General features: G+C 47.4%; 1 protein-coding gene across 1 annotated transcript in view; it reads left to right on the forward strand.

The window, feature by feature from the left end:
• The window catches only part of col6a1 (collagen, type VI, alpha 1), a 57,867-nt gene that overhangs the window by 25,805 nt on the left and 14,025 nt on the right, over nt 1-18,037 (forward strand). The window contains exons 20-26 of the mRNA XM_043693331.1: nt 231-293; nt 2,208-2,270; nt 4,062-4,124; nt 6,306-6,356; nt 8,688-8,723; nt 9,803-9,865; nt 14,415-14,480. Coding sequence (XP_043549266.1) covers nt 231-293; nt 2,208-2,270; nt 4,062-4,124; nt 6,306-6,356; nt 8,688-8,723; nt 9,803-9,865; nt 14,415-14,480 — 405 coding nt within the window. The remainder of the gene's footprint in view (nt 1-230; nt 294-2,207; nt 2,271-4,061; nt 4,125-6,305; nt 6,357-8,687; nt 8,724-9,802; nt 9,866-14,414; nt 14,481-18,037) is intronic.

Genomic DNA, 18,037 nt, shown 5'->3' on the forward strand with positions numbered 1-18,037 from the left:
TGTCCCAGTGTGTTAACCTGGGTTGTTAGCTTATTAATCCAGGTGAGGTTACCACTATCTCTGTAACAGAGAGAAGCCTTTTTCCTTCCTCCCTCCTCTTTGGCATTATGTCATTCTTCAGAAAGGATAACAGAAGGCAGGGAGAGATAATGAAGGAGAGCGAGTGGGGGTTCGGCTCTGGTATAAATTGCAGCAACATGATGTGTTTTCCTTCTTGTTTCCCTGTACAGGGGGACGTCGGATCCAATGGACAGCCAGGGCACGAGGGTCCTCCCGGAGTTAGCGGTGAACCAGTAAGTATACTCTTGGCTGATGCAGCCTTCACTGGAGTAGAGGGCTAATCAGATGGGAGCTGTCCTCATTCACCAGCGCATCCCACTGACTGTGGCTTGCAAATGAGCATTACCGTTTCAGGTTCCCACCCGACGTTAATGTGTGGTGAGGAAAATGGAGGCTGTACGCTAACACCATTAGATAGATAACTTCCTCATCGACCAGAGTTCGTTCTCCTGCCCTGCTGCAACCCAACCCAACCCAATCCTAACAGGGAAAAGAAAAACACAAAAAAACCCAATAATGTATGGAAATGAATGTACCCATCCACTGCTTTGAAGCATATAAGACCAGCATGTGTTCTTCACAAGTATTATAGAAACGCTACAATGTGGAAGCAGGCCATTCAGCCCATTGAGACCACACTGACCCTCCAAAGACAATCTAGCCCAGACCTATCTCCGACCACATCCCTGTAACCCTGCATTTCCCCTGACTAACCCACCCATTCTGCACACTATGGACAGTTTAGTATAGTCAGCCCACCCAGCCTGCACATCTTTGGACTGTGGGAGGAAACCGGGGCGCCTAGAGGAAATCCTCTCAGACACGGGGAGAATGTGCAAACTCCACAGACAGTCGCCCGAGGGTGGAATCAAACCGGGGTCCTTGGCGCGTGCCATCCCATGGTGGCTCTTCCTTTTTACTGGCTCTTCCTTCTGGGAAAAGCCTTTCCAGCAGGCTTCCGAATCCCTGCGGACTCCTGCTCTTTTCCTCCGGGAAATTGATTTTGATGGGGCGGCCAAGGGAAGAAAGTTGTAGCACGGCCCGAAACGTAAAGCCGAAAGTGCTGGAGAACCCCAGCCAGTCTGTGGAGAGAGGAACATTTTGAGTTCAGTGCTCCTTCTTCAGAGCTAGACTCTAAGCATCAACTTTGCTTTCTCTCCCCCTCTCTGCAGACGCTGAGACCTGCTGAGTTTCTCCAGAGCTGTCTGGTTGTCATTTCAGATCTCCAACATTGCTGTTCCTTTATTGTACTATAGCTTCACTGTACAGCAGAACTTTGAAAACCATTGAAGGTGGGAGTTGTCAATGGTATGTGAGCTGCTATACCAGTCAGCACTTGTCCAGAATAATTTCAAACAAGCCCCTGATTCAACTAGGCCTTGTGCCTCATTATATCATGGAGGGGGGATGGGGTGGGTGAGACTGCGTAAGGCATGCCACACATAAAATGGACCAGAATCCTCGCTTGCCCCCAGGGTACCCGACACCACCTCTATGACCTATTAAGAATAGATCTCTCTCTTGTATTTAGATATGATTTACAGCACTGTAGGCAAATTATGACCAGAAACCATGGCAACCAAACCATTTTGGAATTTTGAACAGCATAACGCATACCAGATGCACAAAACTCTCTGGGAGCGGATGTGCTCAAATGTTAGCCAAAATTATTAGCAGTACATTTTTAATAGAAATTCAAGAAGGCGGTTGTAAGAGTCAACAATGTCACTCAGTGATTGTGGATTTTTAGAAGTGGTGGCGGTTTCTTCTGTATTTAAATTTGCCCTCTGTTCCCGATTTGTTAAGATGTTTATACCTCTGACATTTGGGAGGCAGTTCTGCTTGTGTAAGTATCTGGTCAGCGTGGGGATGGCTAACTGAGGGGTGTAAGTAGTTTGAGGTGCTGAGATTCGACTCCGCGTTAGAGAGATTTGGAACAATCGGTCACAGTCTCCCCTGTTGACGAACGTATTCTCAGGATTTGGGCCATCTATGACCCACTGCCTGTTGCCCATGAGAAAGTTGGTGTTGAACTATCAATGTGGTACTCTTAACTCTGTACAAGAGTTATTACTAATGACTCTTGTTGATCATTCTGTGTTGTGCTTGCCAGCAATTCCTTAGCATATTCCTTTCTTTAATCTCAGGGTGAACCTGGCCGACCAGGACCTATGGGATTTAAGGGTGACATGGGACGTCCAGGACAAGAGGTTTGTGCTGTCTTTGTTCAGAGTTTAAACCAAGGTGAGGTTTTGAACAGTATTTGGAGCCTGCTGCTGGCCCCCCAGAAATGTGGGGCCTGATCTCAGTGAGTGGATCTGCTCATGTACTATGGCAGGGGATAGCCTGGCTGATGGTCACACTGCTCCTGTCCCTGAATATGAATTATTCTGACCTGTTTTCCGCAAACACTAGGAGGTGAGTTTTCAGGCAGCTGCCTTCCTTGGATTCTGAGTGGGGGGATAGTGGGGAGTGTCTGCAGTGGTCACTCCGAGCATGCAACACGAATCGGGTGCTTAGACCTATCTGTGACATGGATCAGGCACTTAGAGCCATCTCAGACAGGGATAGGAGCCCGATCACATGCGAGAAAAAGTGATTGCTATTTTTGGACTGGCCTGGACCATGTTCAAAATAGAATCTGAAGGTACATTTACCTGTGTTGTGAATTTGAAAGATTCAGTTCCTTTTCCCCCAAAGAGACCAGCCCTGGGTTAACTAATGGTCTGACTGCTGACCCATGCTGCCCTTCGGCCACAAGCCTTCTCTTCCCCAAGGACATACCTACATCTGGGCCAGATGCTAACAGCTGTAAGTTGCATTGGGAAATGCACAGACCTTTTGAGAATGCCTCAGATCTCCAGTGACAATGCCCACTTTGTTTTTTTTTTCCTGGTTGTGAACTACGCCTTTCATAAACTGGAGTCATTCTCTGCTGCCCTTGTCTTAGCTCGCACTGCGTTCGATTCCAGGTCCACCTCCCTGTGCTTGCTGCCTGGGTCCTGGTTGAGCAACACCTCAAGTTTCAAATGCTCTCAGCTTTTAAATCTGTCAATGGCTTCCAATCTCTCCCTAATTTCCTCCAGTCCTATGACACTGAGATAACTACTCTCCTCTCCATCTGGCCCCATGTCCATGCTTGACCGGAGACACTCTGTTATTGATGGCCACGCCTGGGCTCCTACCTCAAGAAGCCCATCCCTAAACCTCGCCACAACCTCTCATTCTTTCTTCAAGGGTCTTCTTAAAACCTACCCCTTCGATTAAGTTTTGGATCTCTCGCCAAATACCATCTCCTTAGAACTTTTAGCGTATTTCCCTAATTTATGTTATGAAGAGCTGTAATTAAAATGTTCAGCTTTTTTTTCTTTATTTCCCTAGTTTTGTTCCTAATCTATTTTGGTACCTAAAGTTTATCACCTTTGTACCTAAGATGGTGCCGTGTGTGGCACTTTCCACTGTAGTCCTGTACCTGAGCACACCTGACAATGAAACCTAATTCTAAATCTCGAGTTTGGCTGTCGCACTTTATTTGATGGTGCGCATTTGATGTTTTATTAAATGAAAGGTGCCATACAAATGTAAGTTGTTGCTGTGCTCTGTAGCAAACCTTGCCCCCAACCTCCTCTCCTTTGCTTTAGTGCCAGCTGGCTGGCTCTCTCTTGAACAGAGGATGTTGGGTACAGGGAGAAGTCTCCTGAATCTCTGTGCCTGCCTGGGGCATATCAGTCATCCAGTGTTGAACTGAATGTATCCCCACCAATGCAGAATGAGGGGAATATTTGCCAAGCGACGCACAATAAAGTCAGGCTTGCCTGTGAGCTGAGTAACTTAACATCTCAGTGAACGTTACGGGCAACAAACCCATTGAAGACCAGTGTCACCACCGATGCAGTCAGTGGCACCTCTCCAACCATCTCTTTCCTTTGTGACATTCAGCCTTTTCTGAATTTGTAATTGAGACCGCGAAGGGCTTACTGATGCTTCATCCATTCCTGCAGGGACTGAGGGGACCCAGAGGTTCAAAGGGCTACCCAGGAGACCCAGGCCCAATGGGAGAAATGGTAAGAAAATGCACAGTAACCAGTCGTAGAGGCATTAAATGCCATTCGTACCCCTGAAACTGGTCAGTACCCAAGAGGATAAAGTCACGTTCATTTCTCAGCTAGAGATGTTTCAACCTCAGCAGAATTAATAGCCTCGCAGTGGGGGTGGGGGGTGTGGGGGGCCTGTTAAGATGAAAGGTCCAGGCTCCTGTGTGTAAATGCGAAATCTGCTTTTTTTCCACCTTTTGATCTGATATGTGGTGATAGATTACAAGGTCAGTGTTTATTGTCCATCTCTGGTAGCCCCTCCAAAGCTAGTTGTTGGACTGTTCTTCTTCAACCAGTGTGGTGAAGGTGTTAGGGAGGGAGTTGCAGAGTTTTGACCCTGTGATGGTGAAGGAATCATCATGTGTTTTGAGCGGAGGATGTAATGTCACTCGGAGAGGAATGTGAATGTCAGGTTGGGACAGAGGAAAACTCATCACGTTGTTCCTTCCACTTTCTAAGTGGTGAAGCTCGCTGAGTTTGGGAAGGGCTGCCAGAGGAGCCTTTGTAGAGTACATCTTGTCGATGGGATACACTCCAGTCAAGAGGTTAGATTTTTAAGGCATTGGTTGAGGTGCCAGTCACGTAAGCTGCTTTGTCTTGGACGGTGTTGCACTCATCCCGGCAAGTGGAGGCTTATCCTGTCACCCTTCTGATTTAATGCAGTTTGGATTGCAGCCCAGCCCATTGCTGGGGTCCTGAGCTCTGCTGTGCAGTGAGTACAGTCATCTTCCCTCCTGCCTCAAGAAATCAGTCGAGGGAGACCAGGATCCCCACGTCGGGAATCTGCAGGGGTTTAGAAGCAATCTGAGAAGAGATTTGCACGTCAGCCATGAGACAGTTTGCAGAGCTACGGGAGAAAGGGAAATGGGAGATTGCTTCCTTTGTGTGGAAGATTAAAGTGACAGAGCAGTTAGAAGGAGAAGGTAATGAGTTGCTTGCCTTTATTAGTCAGTGCATTGAGAATAGGAGTCAGGATGTCGTGTTGTGGCTGTTCAGGACATTGATGAGGCCACGCTTGTAATAGTGTGTTCAATTCTGGTCTCTCTGCTACAGGAAAGATGTTGTCAAACTTGAAAGCATGCAGAAAAAAATTACAAGAATGTTGCAGGGTTGGAGAGAGAGGTTGAATAGGCTGGGGCTATTTTCCCTGGAGCATCGGAGGCTGAGGGGTGATCTTATTGAGATTCGTAAAATCAGGAGGAAGGAATAGGGTGAATAGTCAAGGTCTTTTCCCTAGGGTAGGGAAGTGTAAAACTTATAGAAGGCATAGGTTTAAGGTGAGAGCAGAAAGATTTAAAAGGGACCCAAGGGACAATTGGTTCACGCAGAGGGTGGTGCGTGTATGGAATGAGGTGCCAGAGGAAGTGATGGAGGCTGGTACAATTGCAACATTTAAAAAGCATCTGGATGGGTATGTGAACAGGAATGTACCTATTTCGAGGGATATGGGCCAAATGCTGGCAAATGGAACTAGATTAATTTAGGATATCTGGACAGCTTGGACGAGTTGGACCGAAGGGTCTGTTTCTGTGCTGTACATCTGAGTCTAGTCAGTACAGTGTTAATGACTTACCTCAGGAAGATGAAGTCACAAGTTTGTGAGCACATTGCAACATTCGTAAAGGAGTCTGCATGTCAGTTGGGACATAGATTGGCACGTACATATTTTAGGACGAGCACAAAACAAATTTGTCATTGTGTCCAATTATTTTGTGTCAATCAAGCAGGAACTCAGCAATTTAATCACTTGGGAACTGGCCCAGAAGGTGCTTTTTTAGTGCTAAGCCAGAAATTGAATTTGGAGACAGCTTCGGGAGATCAGGTAGAATGTGATTCCATTGCTTTAAGATTGAAATCCTCTCGGGGAGTGGGGTGGGGGGGGGTGGGGAGGAAATAAAAATGGTTATTGAAGGACTTGGGAGAGCAAGCAGAAGCACTGGGTTAGACTAAATACCTCAGTTGGACAGAAATGTGACTTGAAGTGCTCAGTGGTGGAGTGTAACACTCTACGAACACAGACCAGATTGTCAGGTCAGTCTCTGACTTGACCTAAATTGATGTTTCACTTGAAAACCATTTATATTTTACTTGAACAGAGGGCTCTTTTTCTTTTCTAACACTCTCTCACCATTTTTTCTTTATCGATAACAGGGCGATCCTGGTAGCTCAGGCAACGGGACCAGGGGCCCGCCTGGATTACCTGTAAGTGGCTGAAACTACTTGCTTCACTCAACGTCATTATTATTGCATTATCTCTTGGTTTCATTACTTCAATATTTGTGGAATATGGTTGTCAAAGTGCAGTGTTTTGATGGTGTCATGCATGATGCCAGGACAGCAGGTGAAGATCTTTGGAGGGAAAGTCACTGTTGTAATGTTTGCGTGCAGCAACCTCCCACAGGCATTGACCTGAGAGCGACCAGTTAATTAGCTTCAGCGATGTGGGTTGATGAATGCGGCCAGGGAGAATTCCTCCGTACTTTGGGGAAACGCTGCAGGGTCTCAAACATCCACCTGGGGCACGGGTCGAGCCTCAGTTTAACATCTTGCGCGATAGGCCGCACCTCTGACAGTGCAGCACCTCTGCAGCACTGCACTGGAGTGTCAGCCTTGGCTGAGCCTTGGAGTGGGACTTGAGCACATGATCTTCTGATTCTGAGGTAAAGATGGCCAGCTGCTAAATGTTTTGACACACTGCTTATCTATTTCACAGAAGTTAATCTCCTTCTCTCATGTCTTTATGGATGAAGGCACTGTTCTGTGCTGATGTCAGCACGTTGTAGCCTGAATTCTGGCCTGAGTTAATTGATTCACTGTTGCTTTCACAACCTCCCCCACATTCTCAATTTATTATCTGGCAATTCCTGGTCAAAAAAATCTGACTGGGAACGAATAGGTCATGGTTTCCTTTCCATATTTGAACATTTCCATCTTCCCACTGAAGATGCCACAGTGTCACGTCATACATCCCTGACTGTTATGTGGCGTAGCCATAAAATTTCAACACCGTTAATTGTGGGGAAGTATTCTTGAGATTGAGGATCAGTTTAGGCTGGCACGCTCTCATTTACGGTGAACTAGTTCAGCAAATTTTACCTGAAAAGGTGAATGTGCGGCTCTATGTCGTTGACCCGGCCACCACCAGGTATCCCAGCATCCCTGGCATTGAGGCCCTTGATTGGCTGTGATGGGCTGGGCATGTTGCCTGCATGACATACACGAGACTCCCCAAGTGGGTGCTCTACTCCCAGCTCTGGGAGGGGACAGAGCAAGCGCTTCAGGGATACTGGTGAAATGTGGCATTCCCACTGACACCTGGGAATTACTGGCACTAAATCATCTAAAATGGAGGAGGAGAATTTAGGAAGGCATTGAGCACCTCGAGATTTGCCTTTGGGGAAAAGCAGAAGCCTGGTGAATGAAGCGCGCGGCCACACCAATGCCTCGCTCACCCCTTCCCATGACCACCTTCTGCCTCAAGAGTAACAGAGCCTATGGGAGTTGCATTGGTCTGTACAATCACCTCTGGACTCACCATGAGAGTGGATGGGAGTCATCGTCATCTGTAAGGGACCGCCTATGATGATGATGATGACGACGACGATGACAACTTCAGGTACAGAACAGAATGAACCCACACACTATGGAACCTATCTCTTCTCACTGCCCACTGCCCTTAGCTCAGGAGCACCAAGGCCTGTTGTCCCGCTCCAGATAATTGGCTGGTCTCAGGCCAGCCAACATTGTACGAGTCAAGGATCGAACATGGGACATCCCTGCCTGGATCAGTTCACTTATTGGTTGGATAAACATGCTAGGTCTTCAGGAGTGTCACAGCTTCTTACTATTGTTTCTTGGCTGTTGGGGCAGTGATCTGATGATAGAGGGTAGGTGAGGTCCATAAAACCTTTACAACTCACGGTGTCTCCAGATCAGAAGTGCTGCCTCCTCTGCCAACTGGGAGGACTCCTATTGATCTACACCAAGCATTGAATGAGAGTTGAGACAACGCACTACTGAATCAGCAGATTCTGAGTTCAAGTCCAACTTTAACATGAACACACCACAAAATCTACCTTGGGAGGGCTGCACCATCAGACGTGCTGTATTTCAGAGAAAAAGTTAAACAAAACCTACCCCATCTGCCTGCTTGGGTTTAATGTAATATTGAAACTATTTTGACTGAAGAGCAGGGGAGTTTTCCCTGAGTGCTTTGATCGATATTTTTCCCTCACCCAACATCACAAAAAGAAGATTGTCTGGCGATTATCACCTTGTTGTTAATGGGAGCTTCCTGTGCGTACCTTGCGTGATAGCAGTGACCATGATTTAAAAGAAAAGGTACCTTCTTTGGCTGTAGAGAGCCTTGAGACATCTGGTAAATGTAACTCTTTCTTTGATCCATCGTAATGTGAAATGGGAATAGTTTAAACGTGTGCTACCTGAATACTAGACGAGATAGTCTTTTTCTGTGTTGGTACAGTTCAATGTAAAGTGTAAATCTAATAAATGTTTTGTTTGCCTTCCTAATAGGGTATTCCTGGTATTCAAGGAGTCCCAGGATCTAATGTAAGTCGTCCTTCCTAATTCCTCGGCTACTGTTGGAAAGTGTTGTATATCTCCTTGATATCCCATCAGGCAGTTAACATAATCTTTTATGTCTGGGAAAGAGATCAAAAGAGAAACAAAAGCAGATGGCAAAGCAAGGGTATCCCAGCATTCCTTGCAGGGGACCAAAGCTGGCGTGAAATTGGCCCAGTGATGTTGGGTCAAGTACATACCCCTTGTCCCCCAGACAAACGGTGAGGAGCCAGTCCCTTTTGCTTGCCTTACCCCAGGGTTTGGGTCTTTCCATTCCGCACCAGAACTCGGTAAGCTGAGGGAGACTGGCGCTTGTACACTGACAGCGAACGCAATTTCCTCCCAACTTTTGGCCATCTTCCTGAAGCCTGGTGGCAATCCCTCTGGAATTTTGTTCAAACGAGAAGAAAGCAGAGAGTAAGTCAAGTCAGGAGGCTGAGCATCAACGAAAACTGCCGCCCCACCCATCCCACAATGGGGCACCTTTAGCCGATGTTCCTGGAGGCTGGCCCCAGCACACAGGCTGGGATTCAGCCCAGATGGAGGGTGTGTTCCTGTTCATTGTTGGGAAGATCCCATTGGTCACCCCAAGTTGCCCTCGAGGACGGGGTGTCGTGTATCGGGATTAGCACTCCACTGCTGCCTGATGGATGCCAGCCAGATCCTGCCTGTGACAAAATTGAGAATTTATTTTCTCCAGCTTTACAAGGAGATTTTCAAATCCAAGATGAGAACCCATCAGGCAGTGGAGTAACACCAAGATCCAAGAATCGACTAATCTTCCCCAACGCCCCCCTGCCTCCCCCAACCCAAGGGGAATGGGAACATTAAGCCCATTTGTTTCCCTCCCCTCTCCCACCCTCTCACGACAAACAAAATAAAAGGCGAAAAGTACTAAAAACACCGACTCCCCTTTCTTGCTCACAGCTAATTACCTCAAGTTCAAGGTGTAAAGTGACAGATTCCATCAGGCAGTCAGAAACTCCTCTCCAAAGATGGAATTGGAGATTTGGCCACCTCCGTGTCTCATCTTTCTTTTTCTCTCCATCTCTGCTCCTCTCATGTAGGGAACAAAAGGCTTCCCAGGTCCGAAGGGTGATGATGGTGAGCCCGGAGACCCTGGCGCTGATGTAAGTGATGCCTTGAAGTGGTTTTGCCTCCTGTCTGTTTCACTGGGGGAGGACTTGCACTCTAATCCCACTGTCATTTGGTCTAAATTGAAGGTGGTGGTTTAACTCGGGCAGGGGGTGTAGAGAGTAGTTACCTCAATTCTGTTGGGGACAGTGATTGTGTGTGGTGACTGTAGCCCGGAGATTTGGTTAGACGCCTGTTTGGGGCTTTATGCAGCCATTTGTAACCTGAGGAGGCTGCATAATGCCTGAAAGAAGACATTCAAGTTTCAGCCCTCAGGAAGAAAAGAGCAACTGTGTGTGTGTGTGTATATGTGTGCGCGTGCTGTTTTCTATTTATCACTGATATTTATTAATTCCAAAAGCATTTGTGTTGACTGGTGGATGGTGGCAGGAAGTGATGCTACCTTTGACAATGTGACCAATTAAAATCGACAACTCTTCAGGAGAAGTAATGAAGCGTGAGATATCTGTGGCTAGATTTGCCGCGGTTAGATGTTTTGTGGGTTTCCTAAGATCTGTGCCTCTATTTTAAAATGTGCCGTTTAATAATTCTGCGATTATTTCATCGATCAAAACGTCGCATCTTTCGGGCTCCCACCAGTGGGTCCAATAGCGTCTTGTTCCACCATAAGAGAGCGGACAGCTCCAGGCTTAATGTCCAGTCACAGGTACAGGAGAAGGAGGCCATTCAGGCATCACCACTCACTCAATCGGATCTTTGGTTGGTGTGTACCTGAGTCCTGTTGACTTGACCGGTCCCTACTGGGTCTGAGAGTCTCCAATGGGAACTGAAGTGAGAAACATTCAGTTATAGAGAGAAGCCAAGCAGTGCAACTCTAGGTAGCGGAGGGTGAGAATTGTGCTTAGTGGTGACCGCTCTCCAGTGGAATAGCCAACTGACAGTCACTGGGTTATTTACTTTTCCTGAGAGTGCAGCTGTCCCCATCCTTTTGCCCTCTCCGTTTTCTTGGAATTAGACTCCCATATTGAGCTGGAGGTGTGGGCTGCTAGTGGTGTTGGTCTAATATGTCACTTCTTTCCATGTCTGACCCAAACATTTAGTATTTTCTCAGCTAATGGGAGGCGATGAACTTGGAATGTGGAGCCGGTAGTAATAATAGAGCTCAAAACGTCGCATCAAGATCAAGTGAATACAGTACAAGTAAATATCTACAGGACTCTATCTTACACCCAGACCTCTTTAGGCTGTGGCTAACTCCCAATATGACCTCCTTTGACACAAATTGGGGAGCGTACGATTTAAGCCCTAACTCTGTGAGGCAGCAGTGATTAGCTCACAGCACCAGAGACCCGGGTTCAATTTCCGCCTCAGGCGACTGACTGTGTGGAGTTTGCACATTCTCCCCGTGTCTGCATGGGTTTCCTCTGGGTGCTCCGATTTCCTCCCAAAGTCCAAAAATGTGCAGGTTAGGTGAATTGGCCATGCTAAATTGTCCGTAGTGTTAGGGGCAGGGGTAAATGTAGGGGAATGGGTCTGGGTGGGTTGTGCTTCGGCAGGTCGGTGTGGACTTGTTGGGCCGACGGACCTGTTTCCACACTATAAGTAATCTAGCCTTAGCTACTGCTGTCTGACAACCCTCTGAGAGCTGGACTTACCTTTTGGCCTCTTGTGCACTCCTTTCTCCTTCCATTTTTATGCCCACACCTTCAGCTGCCTGGACCTGGTGTCTAAGGCTAAACCCTATCCCTGTTTTCCCCCCCCCCCCCCCCCGCCCCCACTTCTCCTTCTCACTACCTCTCTCCTCCTTTTGAAGACTCTGTGAAAAGCCAGCTCTTTGCCTCAGCATACGGTCCTGCCTCCCAATAATGCATCCCAATGTCTGTCTTTGGTCGGGCAGCGTTCCTGAGAAGCCCAAAGTGTGAAGTGCAGCTGTTGGCTGAGATCAGGCACGGGTGGTTCAGTAGCGTACTCATCCATGAGGGAGTGGTTGTGAGCACCAGGCCCAGTGGGCCCCAAAAACTGGACCTGGACTTTTGCTTTTTTTTTCTTAGCTGTAAACAAGGGGATGAAGCAGCTGAGATGTCCCAGATTGGCTTCTCTGACTTGGCTCCAGGATGCTGGATTCCAGAAAAAAACCATATTTCCTTCCTTTGGCCCAGCCGTTTGACCCAGAAGGTTGGACAGTCCAAAGACTTCTCTCTTTTCCACAATCATTGCACGGCCAGAAACAATGAATTCAACTTGCATTCCTCACATCCCTCCACCTTCCTCCACCCCACTCCCCCCCCAACCAGGCCTCTGTCTACTATCCGGTGCCTGGTTACCAGACTCAGAACCTCAGTGAATCTGCTGCCTGACCTGCTGTGCTTTTCCAGCACCACTGTAATCTAGACTCTGATTTCCAGCATCTGCCGTCCTCCCTTTTACCTCCATGAATCTTGACTGGTATCGCTTTGCCAAGGAAAGTAAGGGGAACAAGGACACTATCTAGGGTTCCTGATGCCAGGCAATGGCCCCTCAAGCAGTGGGCATGTTTCTATGGGCACTCTAAACCAGAAGTGGATTAATAAAATTGGTTTGATTGCACCCCAACACCCTCCCCCAAAAAAACATTTATTTCACCTACTTAGCAGTCCCCTTGTTGGCTATTGCTTGTAGAATGAACAATTGGCTGAGATCTGTCCATCCTACCATTTTGGAGCAAGAAGGAAGGAAATAGCTTTCCTCATGTCTTTCTTCACCTTGTTGAGTCCCAAACTACCTGACCACTGTAAGAGGAAGCACCAAGGTCAATTTGCGGTCAGTAAAGGCCTCTCGGCCAACTGTGGGATAAATGACCGGATCGTTTTGTTTTTGTGATGTTGCTTGACTGAGGAAAATTGGCCAAATTGAGGTTGAACTGCCCCTGCTTTCCTTTAAATAAAGCCACGTCTTCCTCGAAGCTCTTCCCAGGAGATCGAGCATTTGTTCCCAGACAGTCCTCTAGCCTTAGCAAAACAAAATTAGGATCACTGCTCCCACAAATCTTTGACAGTTCTGAACAGAAACTGCATGTACCAGATGTTCTCCGGATCAAGTGAATCATTTTAAGCAGCTGTTTCTGCTCTGTCCCCTTTCGTCATTGGCCAGTTTTAACTCTTGCTTTGCGAAAATTTGACCAAATTAGAGCTCCATTGCTCACTTGGCCACTGGTCTCCTTATGTCGCAAAAGGACAGTGTTTTTTTTTACAAATTTAATGTTTGCTCACTCGCCTTGCATTCCCCAAGTGCCATTGAGTGCCATAAACCAAACCCCAGGGGGGTGGTCAGGGCATTGCCACATACGGTGTTCTTAAGGTGACTGAAAGCTTGGTCAAAGGAAGGGAGAGCAGGGAGATAAAGAACTAGGGAGGCTCTGGGAGAAAATTCCAGAACTTTGGCCGAATGTGCATGTGGCATTTTCAAAAGACACTGTGAACTCTCGGAAGATTGGAAGCCCTTAATACGTGGTGGCTTCCCTGAAACTTAGTCAGCACTCCTCATTCATCAAGGCACTGGAATATTGTTCAACGTCAGTTTTGGAGGCTTGGCTTTTAGGAACCCATTGAGCCCATAGGTAGTCCCCAGTCGGTGTCAATGCAGTTGATAACCTGGCCTGTGATACGTTGAAAGTCTAGCAGCAATATTAGTCCAGTTAATCTACTTTTACCGACGCACAAACTACCAGTAACTCAAAGCAACCTGCACACGCTGTGTGTATAACATCCCAAACTGTGTGTACTGTGGTGACAGCTCTATAAACGATCAGCCCTGAGTTTTTAAACAGCCTCCCTTCGCAGTGAGCGCCAAATGATGTTTTAAGCCCTGTTTGGAAATACCAGGAATGTAACAGGATTGAAAATTGATGGGGTGAGAAGTTCAACAGCGTACTCCAGCCCAGTAAGGCAATGAGCATTCTCTGTTCGAGAGCTCTCACAGGGAAACGCAAATTTAGGCACGGTCTTATCTCGTCCTAGAAAATTTGAGGAAAGACCCCCTTTTTTTTTCACCGTCCCCTTTTACGGCCACAAAGCCCATTTGATGTAATGTGGAAAACACAGCGGCCTGTTTGTGCACAGCAAGCTCCCGCAGACAGCGCCGTAATGAGCAGAAATGTGTTTTACAATCTTGGTCGAATGATGAATGTTGCCCAGAGCACTTTTTCTTCAAAACGGTGTCAGAGAGGACCTTGGGCCTCATCTGAAGAGAGTGCCTTTGACAGTGCAGCACTCTCTCGGTGTTTGCGGTGGCAGGTCAGCCTGTATTTTGTAACTGAGTCCTTTGGTTGGGACTTGAACCCATGTTGTTCTGATTAAACCATCATTCAAGCACAATACAGCCCTCCCATCGCAAGCTGTCCGGTTACCTGCATTACCTGCCAGAAAACAATTTCGAGGCTGGAAGGGATACAGAAGTATTGTTTTAATCTCTAGACATCACAGAGTCATTTGCATTTGTTGCAAAAGCAACAGGGGTTGATCTCAGTGGCCTTTATTTGTAGAGTAAAAATATATACCGATGACTGACTGACTGTGCAAACTCGCCTCTCTGTGTTTACTTCCTCAGAACGATGTTCCAGGTGAGAAAGGTCGCAAAGGAGCCAAGGGTTACAGAGGTCCAGAGGGGGAACCGGTAAGGAGTTGGACACGCTGTTGAACCTCAGCTGAGCATGTTAGAACGGCAGCCCAGTAAATGGGTGATGGGATTTTATGCTGTTCCGCGCACTGTAGCTGACGTCTCTTTGGTACTAAGCTCATGTGACACTGCTGTGGTTCTGTTCGCCGAGCTGGAAGTTTTTGTTGCAAACGTTTCGTCCCCTGTCTAGGTGACATCCTCAGTGCTTAGGAGCCTCCTGTGAAGCACTTCTGTGGTGTTTCCTCCGGCATTTATAGTGGCCTGTCCCTGCCGCTTCCGGTTGTCAGTTTCAGCTGTCCGCTGTAGTGGCCGGTATATTGGGTCCAGGTCTATGTGTTTCAAGCAACATGAATTCGACTGGGACAACACTACCATTATAGGACAAGCGAAACAAAGAACAGCCAGGGAATTCCTAGAAACATGGCACTAATCCACAAACTCCATCAACAAACACATAGACCTGGACCCAATATACCGGCCACTACAGCAGACAAACCACAGCAACGAGCACCCGAGCTACAAATCTTCTCTCAAACTTTGATCATGTGACACTCCGTTTGATTTCGGCGGTGGGGGGGGGGGGTTGGCTCTGCCCAGCCGTTGGTGACATTGCCCACTGTGTGAGGTCTCACGCACGGTCTGATAGACTGCCACCTCTGGCCCACACAGCACGCCGTGCTCCCGAATGTCAATGCCGAAGATCCAACTGTTATTGGGACCCATCAGTCTTGCGTGTCCAGTGAAGCACCCAGTTCCTCAATTTTAGGTTGCCCAGTGAGCAATTCTGCTAAGGATGGACTCTAACTAACTGGTAACATCTCCGTCATCCGTGCCCACCTTTGAGGCCTGTTGATGCACCCGACTGTCTTTGTAATTCCCCTGGATATGGGTGCACACTGGCAGTGGCCACCGTGACCCTTATCCCAGGACAACCAGGGCTTGTGTTCTTAAAATCCCTTGGATCCAGCTCACTGTGGGCAGTTCTGTGGCTGTGTACTTTATTATTGTCACAAAATACACATCCGGTCCCTTGGCGGTACAGGCCTTGTTGAAAAGTGGAGCGCGTTGATGAAATATTGCGTCAGGACCAATGCAAGAACACCAAATTTCCAACCATCAGAAGAATTTGAGAGAAGGGTGATGATTGGCTGGTAAGTCGGCTCTAATTGCCTGAGATGTTGCCATGGAGGAAGCAAACAGGGAGCCATAGTCTTCCTGGGAAATCCAACTTGTTTGAAATTTGGCATTCTTGTGTGTGTCCTGATGAAATGGCCTCTCTTTTCAGCAAAGTACAGTTACAATGGCTGATTTCCCCACTTGACCTATTTGCTGTTGGTAAAACTCCTTACCTGCTACCTTAAACAGGGTTCACTGTATCAGGCTTATAGAGCTCTGGGGATCAAGTTGTATACTTCTCGTGGTCCCATTGTCCTAATTCACCGGGACGTTACATTTCTGGCCTTCAGTTGTTGCCCTGATAAATTGATGTTGGTCATTCCTGTCTCTGATCCTGTGTAGCACATCAATTCTGCTGTCATGTCTGTCTCTTCATCTGTAAGTCAACCAACTCCTCAGTGCCCAGTGCAAGGTTTGATGCTTGCTTTGCCTTCTGAGGGAATGGGGGAAGCGATGGCCTGGTGATATTATTGCTGGACTGAGTCTAGAGACCGAGCTGATGATCTGGGAACCTGAGTTCGAATCCCACCAAGGAAGATGGTGAAATTTGAATTCAGTAATTAAAAAAGAAACTAGAATTTAGACTCTAATGATGACTGAATTGTTGGAAAACCCACCTTGTTCACTAATGTCCCTGAGGGAAGAAGACTACCATCCTTACTCAGTCTTGCCTACCTATAGCCCCCAGACCCAGGGCAATGTGGTTGACTCTTAACTGTCCTCTGGGCAATTAGGGATGTGCAATAAATGCTTTAATTTAAAAATAAATTTTTTAAAAGTGCGGACTCTTGTGCCAGGAAGCAACTCCGGAGTCATCTCATCCGTGAGTTCTGGCCGTGTCTCTTTCCCGGAACGTTTTGCTCTAACATTGCTTGGTAAGATCTGGGCCTCTAAAGTTCTGAGAGTTCATGTGACTACAATCCAGGGGGTATGAAGGGAGCTCCCCCCATCATGCCTGACTCCCAGAGTATGGGGAGTGTTGAGGGAGTTGATATATGTCTGACAACAGCTGGCCGCCAACCCGAGGCTGTGATTGAACGCTCAAAGTAAGCTAGGCAGAGAACATCATAGGAAATCTGTTTTATTGGCACTGGGAAGCAACTGATTTCAGGATGAATTACCACAGGCATGGTAAGGAATGTTAAGTGGGAGACCCAGGAGAGGGAACAGAAAGATTGGAAAGGAACAAATTAAATAATAACTTTTTAAATCATGATGAACAGGTCCTCCCAATGTATAAGGAGACCCTGTTTCCTCTGATCCAAAAGACCAGCTTTTGCAAATGCTGGTGTATAAATTAAGCTCCCACTACCTCCTCTCTATTTTTTTGGCCATAACTTGCTACACATATTAGTACAGGTCGTTCTGCTGTAATGCGCATTTGGTTAATGGGAATTCACTGTAATGCGATTGTTGAATTGGAGACGCTGTTTCTAAAGTGCAAACGTGTGTTGGCTGTAACACATTTAGATGGCCAACACTTTAAGCGCTATTTCTAAAGCGTGATTTTTCTACAATGCAGGATTGCGTAAGAATGCCCCCATCATGTTATGGAAGAGCCACCTATAGTTAGTTTTCATTTTCCACCTCTCAAATCGAGAATCCCTGCAGTGCGGAACGAAGGAATTCAGCCCATCGAGTCTGCACCAACCCTCCAAACAGCATCCCAGCCAGACCTACACTCCCCACACACTCAGACCCACTACCACCACCCATAACCCCCCCATTTCCCATGGCCAATCCACCAGGCCTGCAAGCCCCTGGACCCTCTGGGTAATTTCCCATGGCCAGTCCACCTGGCCTGCAAGCCCCTGGACCCTCTGGGTAATTTCCCATGGCCAATCCACCTAGCCTGCAAGCCCCTGGACCCTCTGGGTAATTTCCCATGGCCAATCCACCTGACCTGCTTATCTTTGGACTGTGGGACGTCCCAGACACTGTGAGGCAGCAGTGCTAACCACTGAGCCACCATGCCACCCCAAATGGATGTTTCATTTAATGGTAGCCCCACCTTTATACCCAGTGTATGTGTCAATCCCTCCTTTTCTGGGGAGATTTTCCCAGGCTTTGAAGGTTGACCGGCATGCAATAGTCAATGGTGCTCCAGAAACAACGGAATCTGGTTAGACTTTCCATTGGCCCACTTAGCCATCATACTAGCACCTCCTTCTCCATCCAGGGTCTTCCAATTGCTGCAATTCCTTTCCCAAGCCACCTCAATGACAGCCAATTCCTTGCCCACCCCATATCCCATGGCCATTTGGCTGAGGTTCCTTCTCTGCATTAGCCCTTGCTTATTTTCTGCATTTACATCAGTAGCCCGTAGTCTCCTCCAACCCAGTTTAAGTTTTCCTTCGCACGGTCATTCCATCCACAAA

This window comes from Chiloscyllium plagiosum, chromosome 7, assembly GCF_004010195.1.
Source record: "Chiloscyllium plagiosum isolate BGI_BamShark_2017 chromosome 7, ASM401019v2, whole genome shotgun sequence".
NCBI lineage: Eukaryota > Metazoa > Chordata > Chondrichthyes > Orectolobiformes > Hemiscylliidae > Chiloscyllium > Chiloscyllium plagiosum.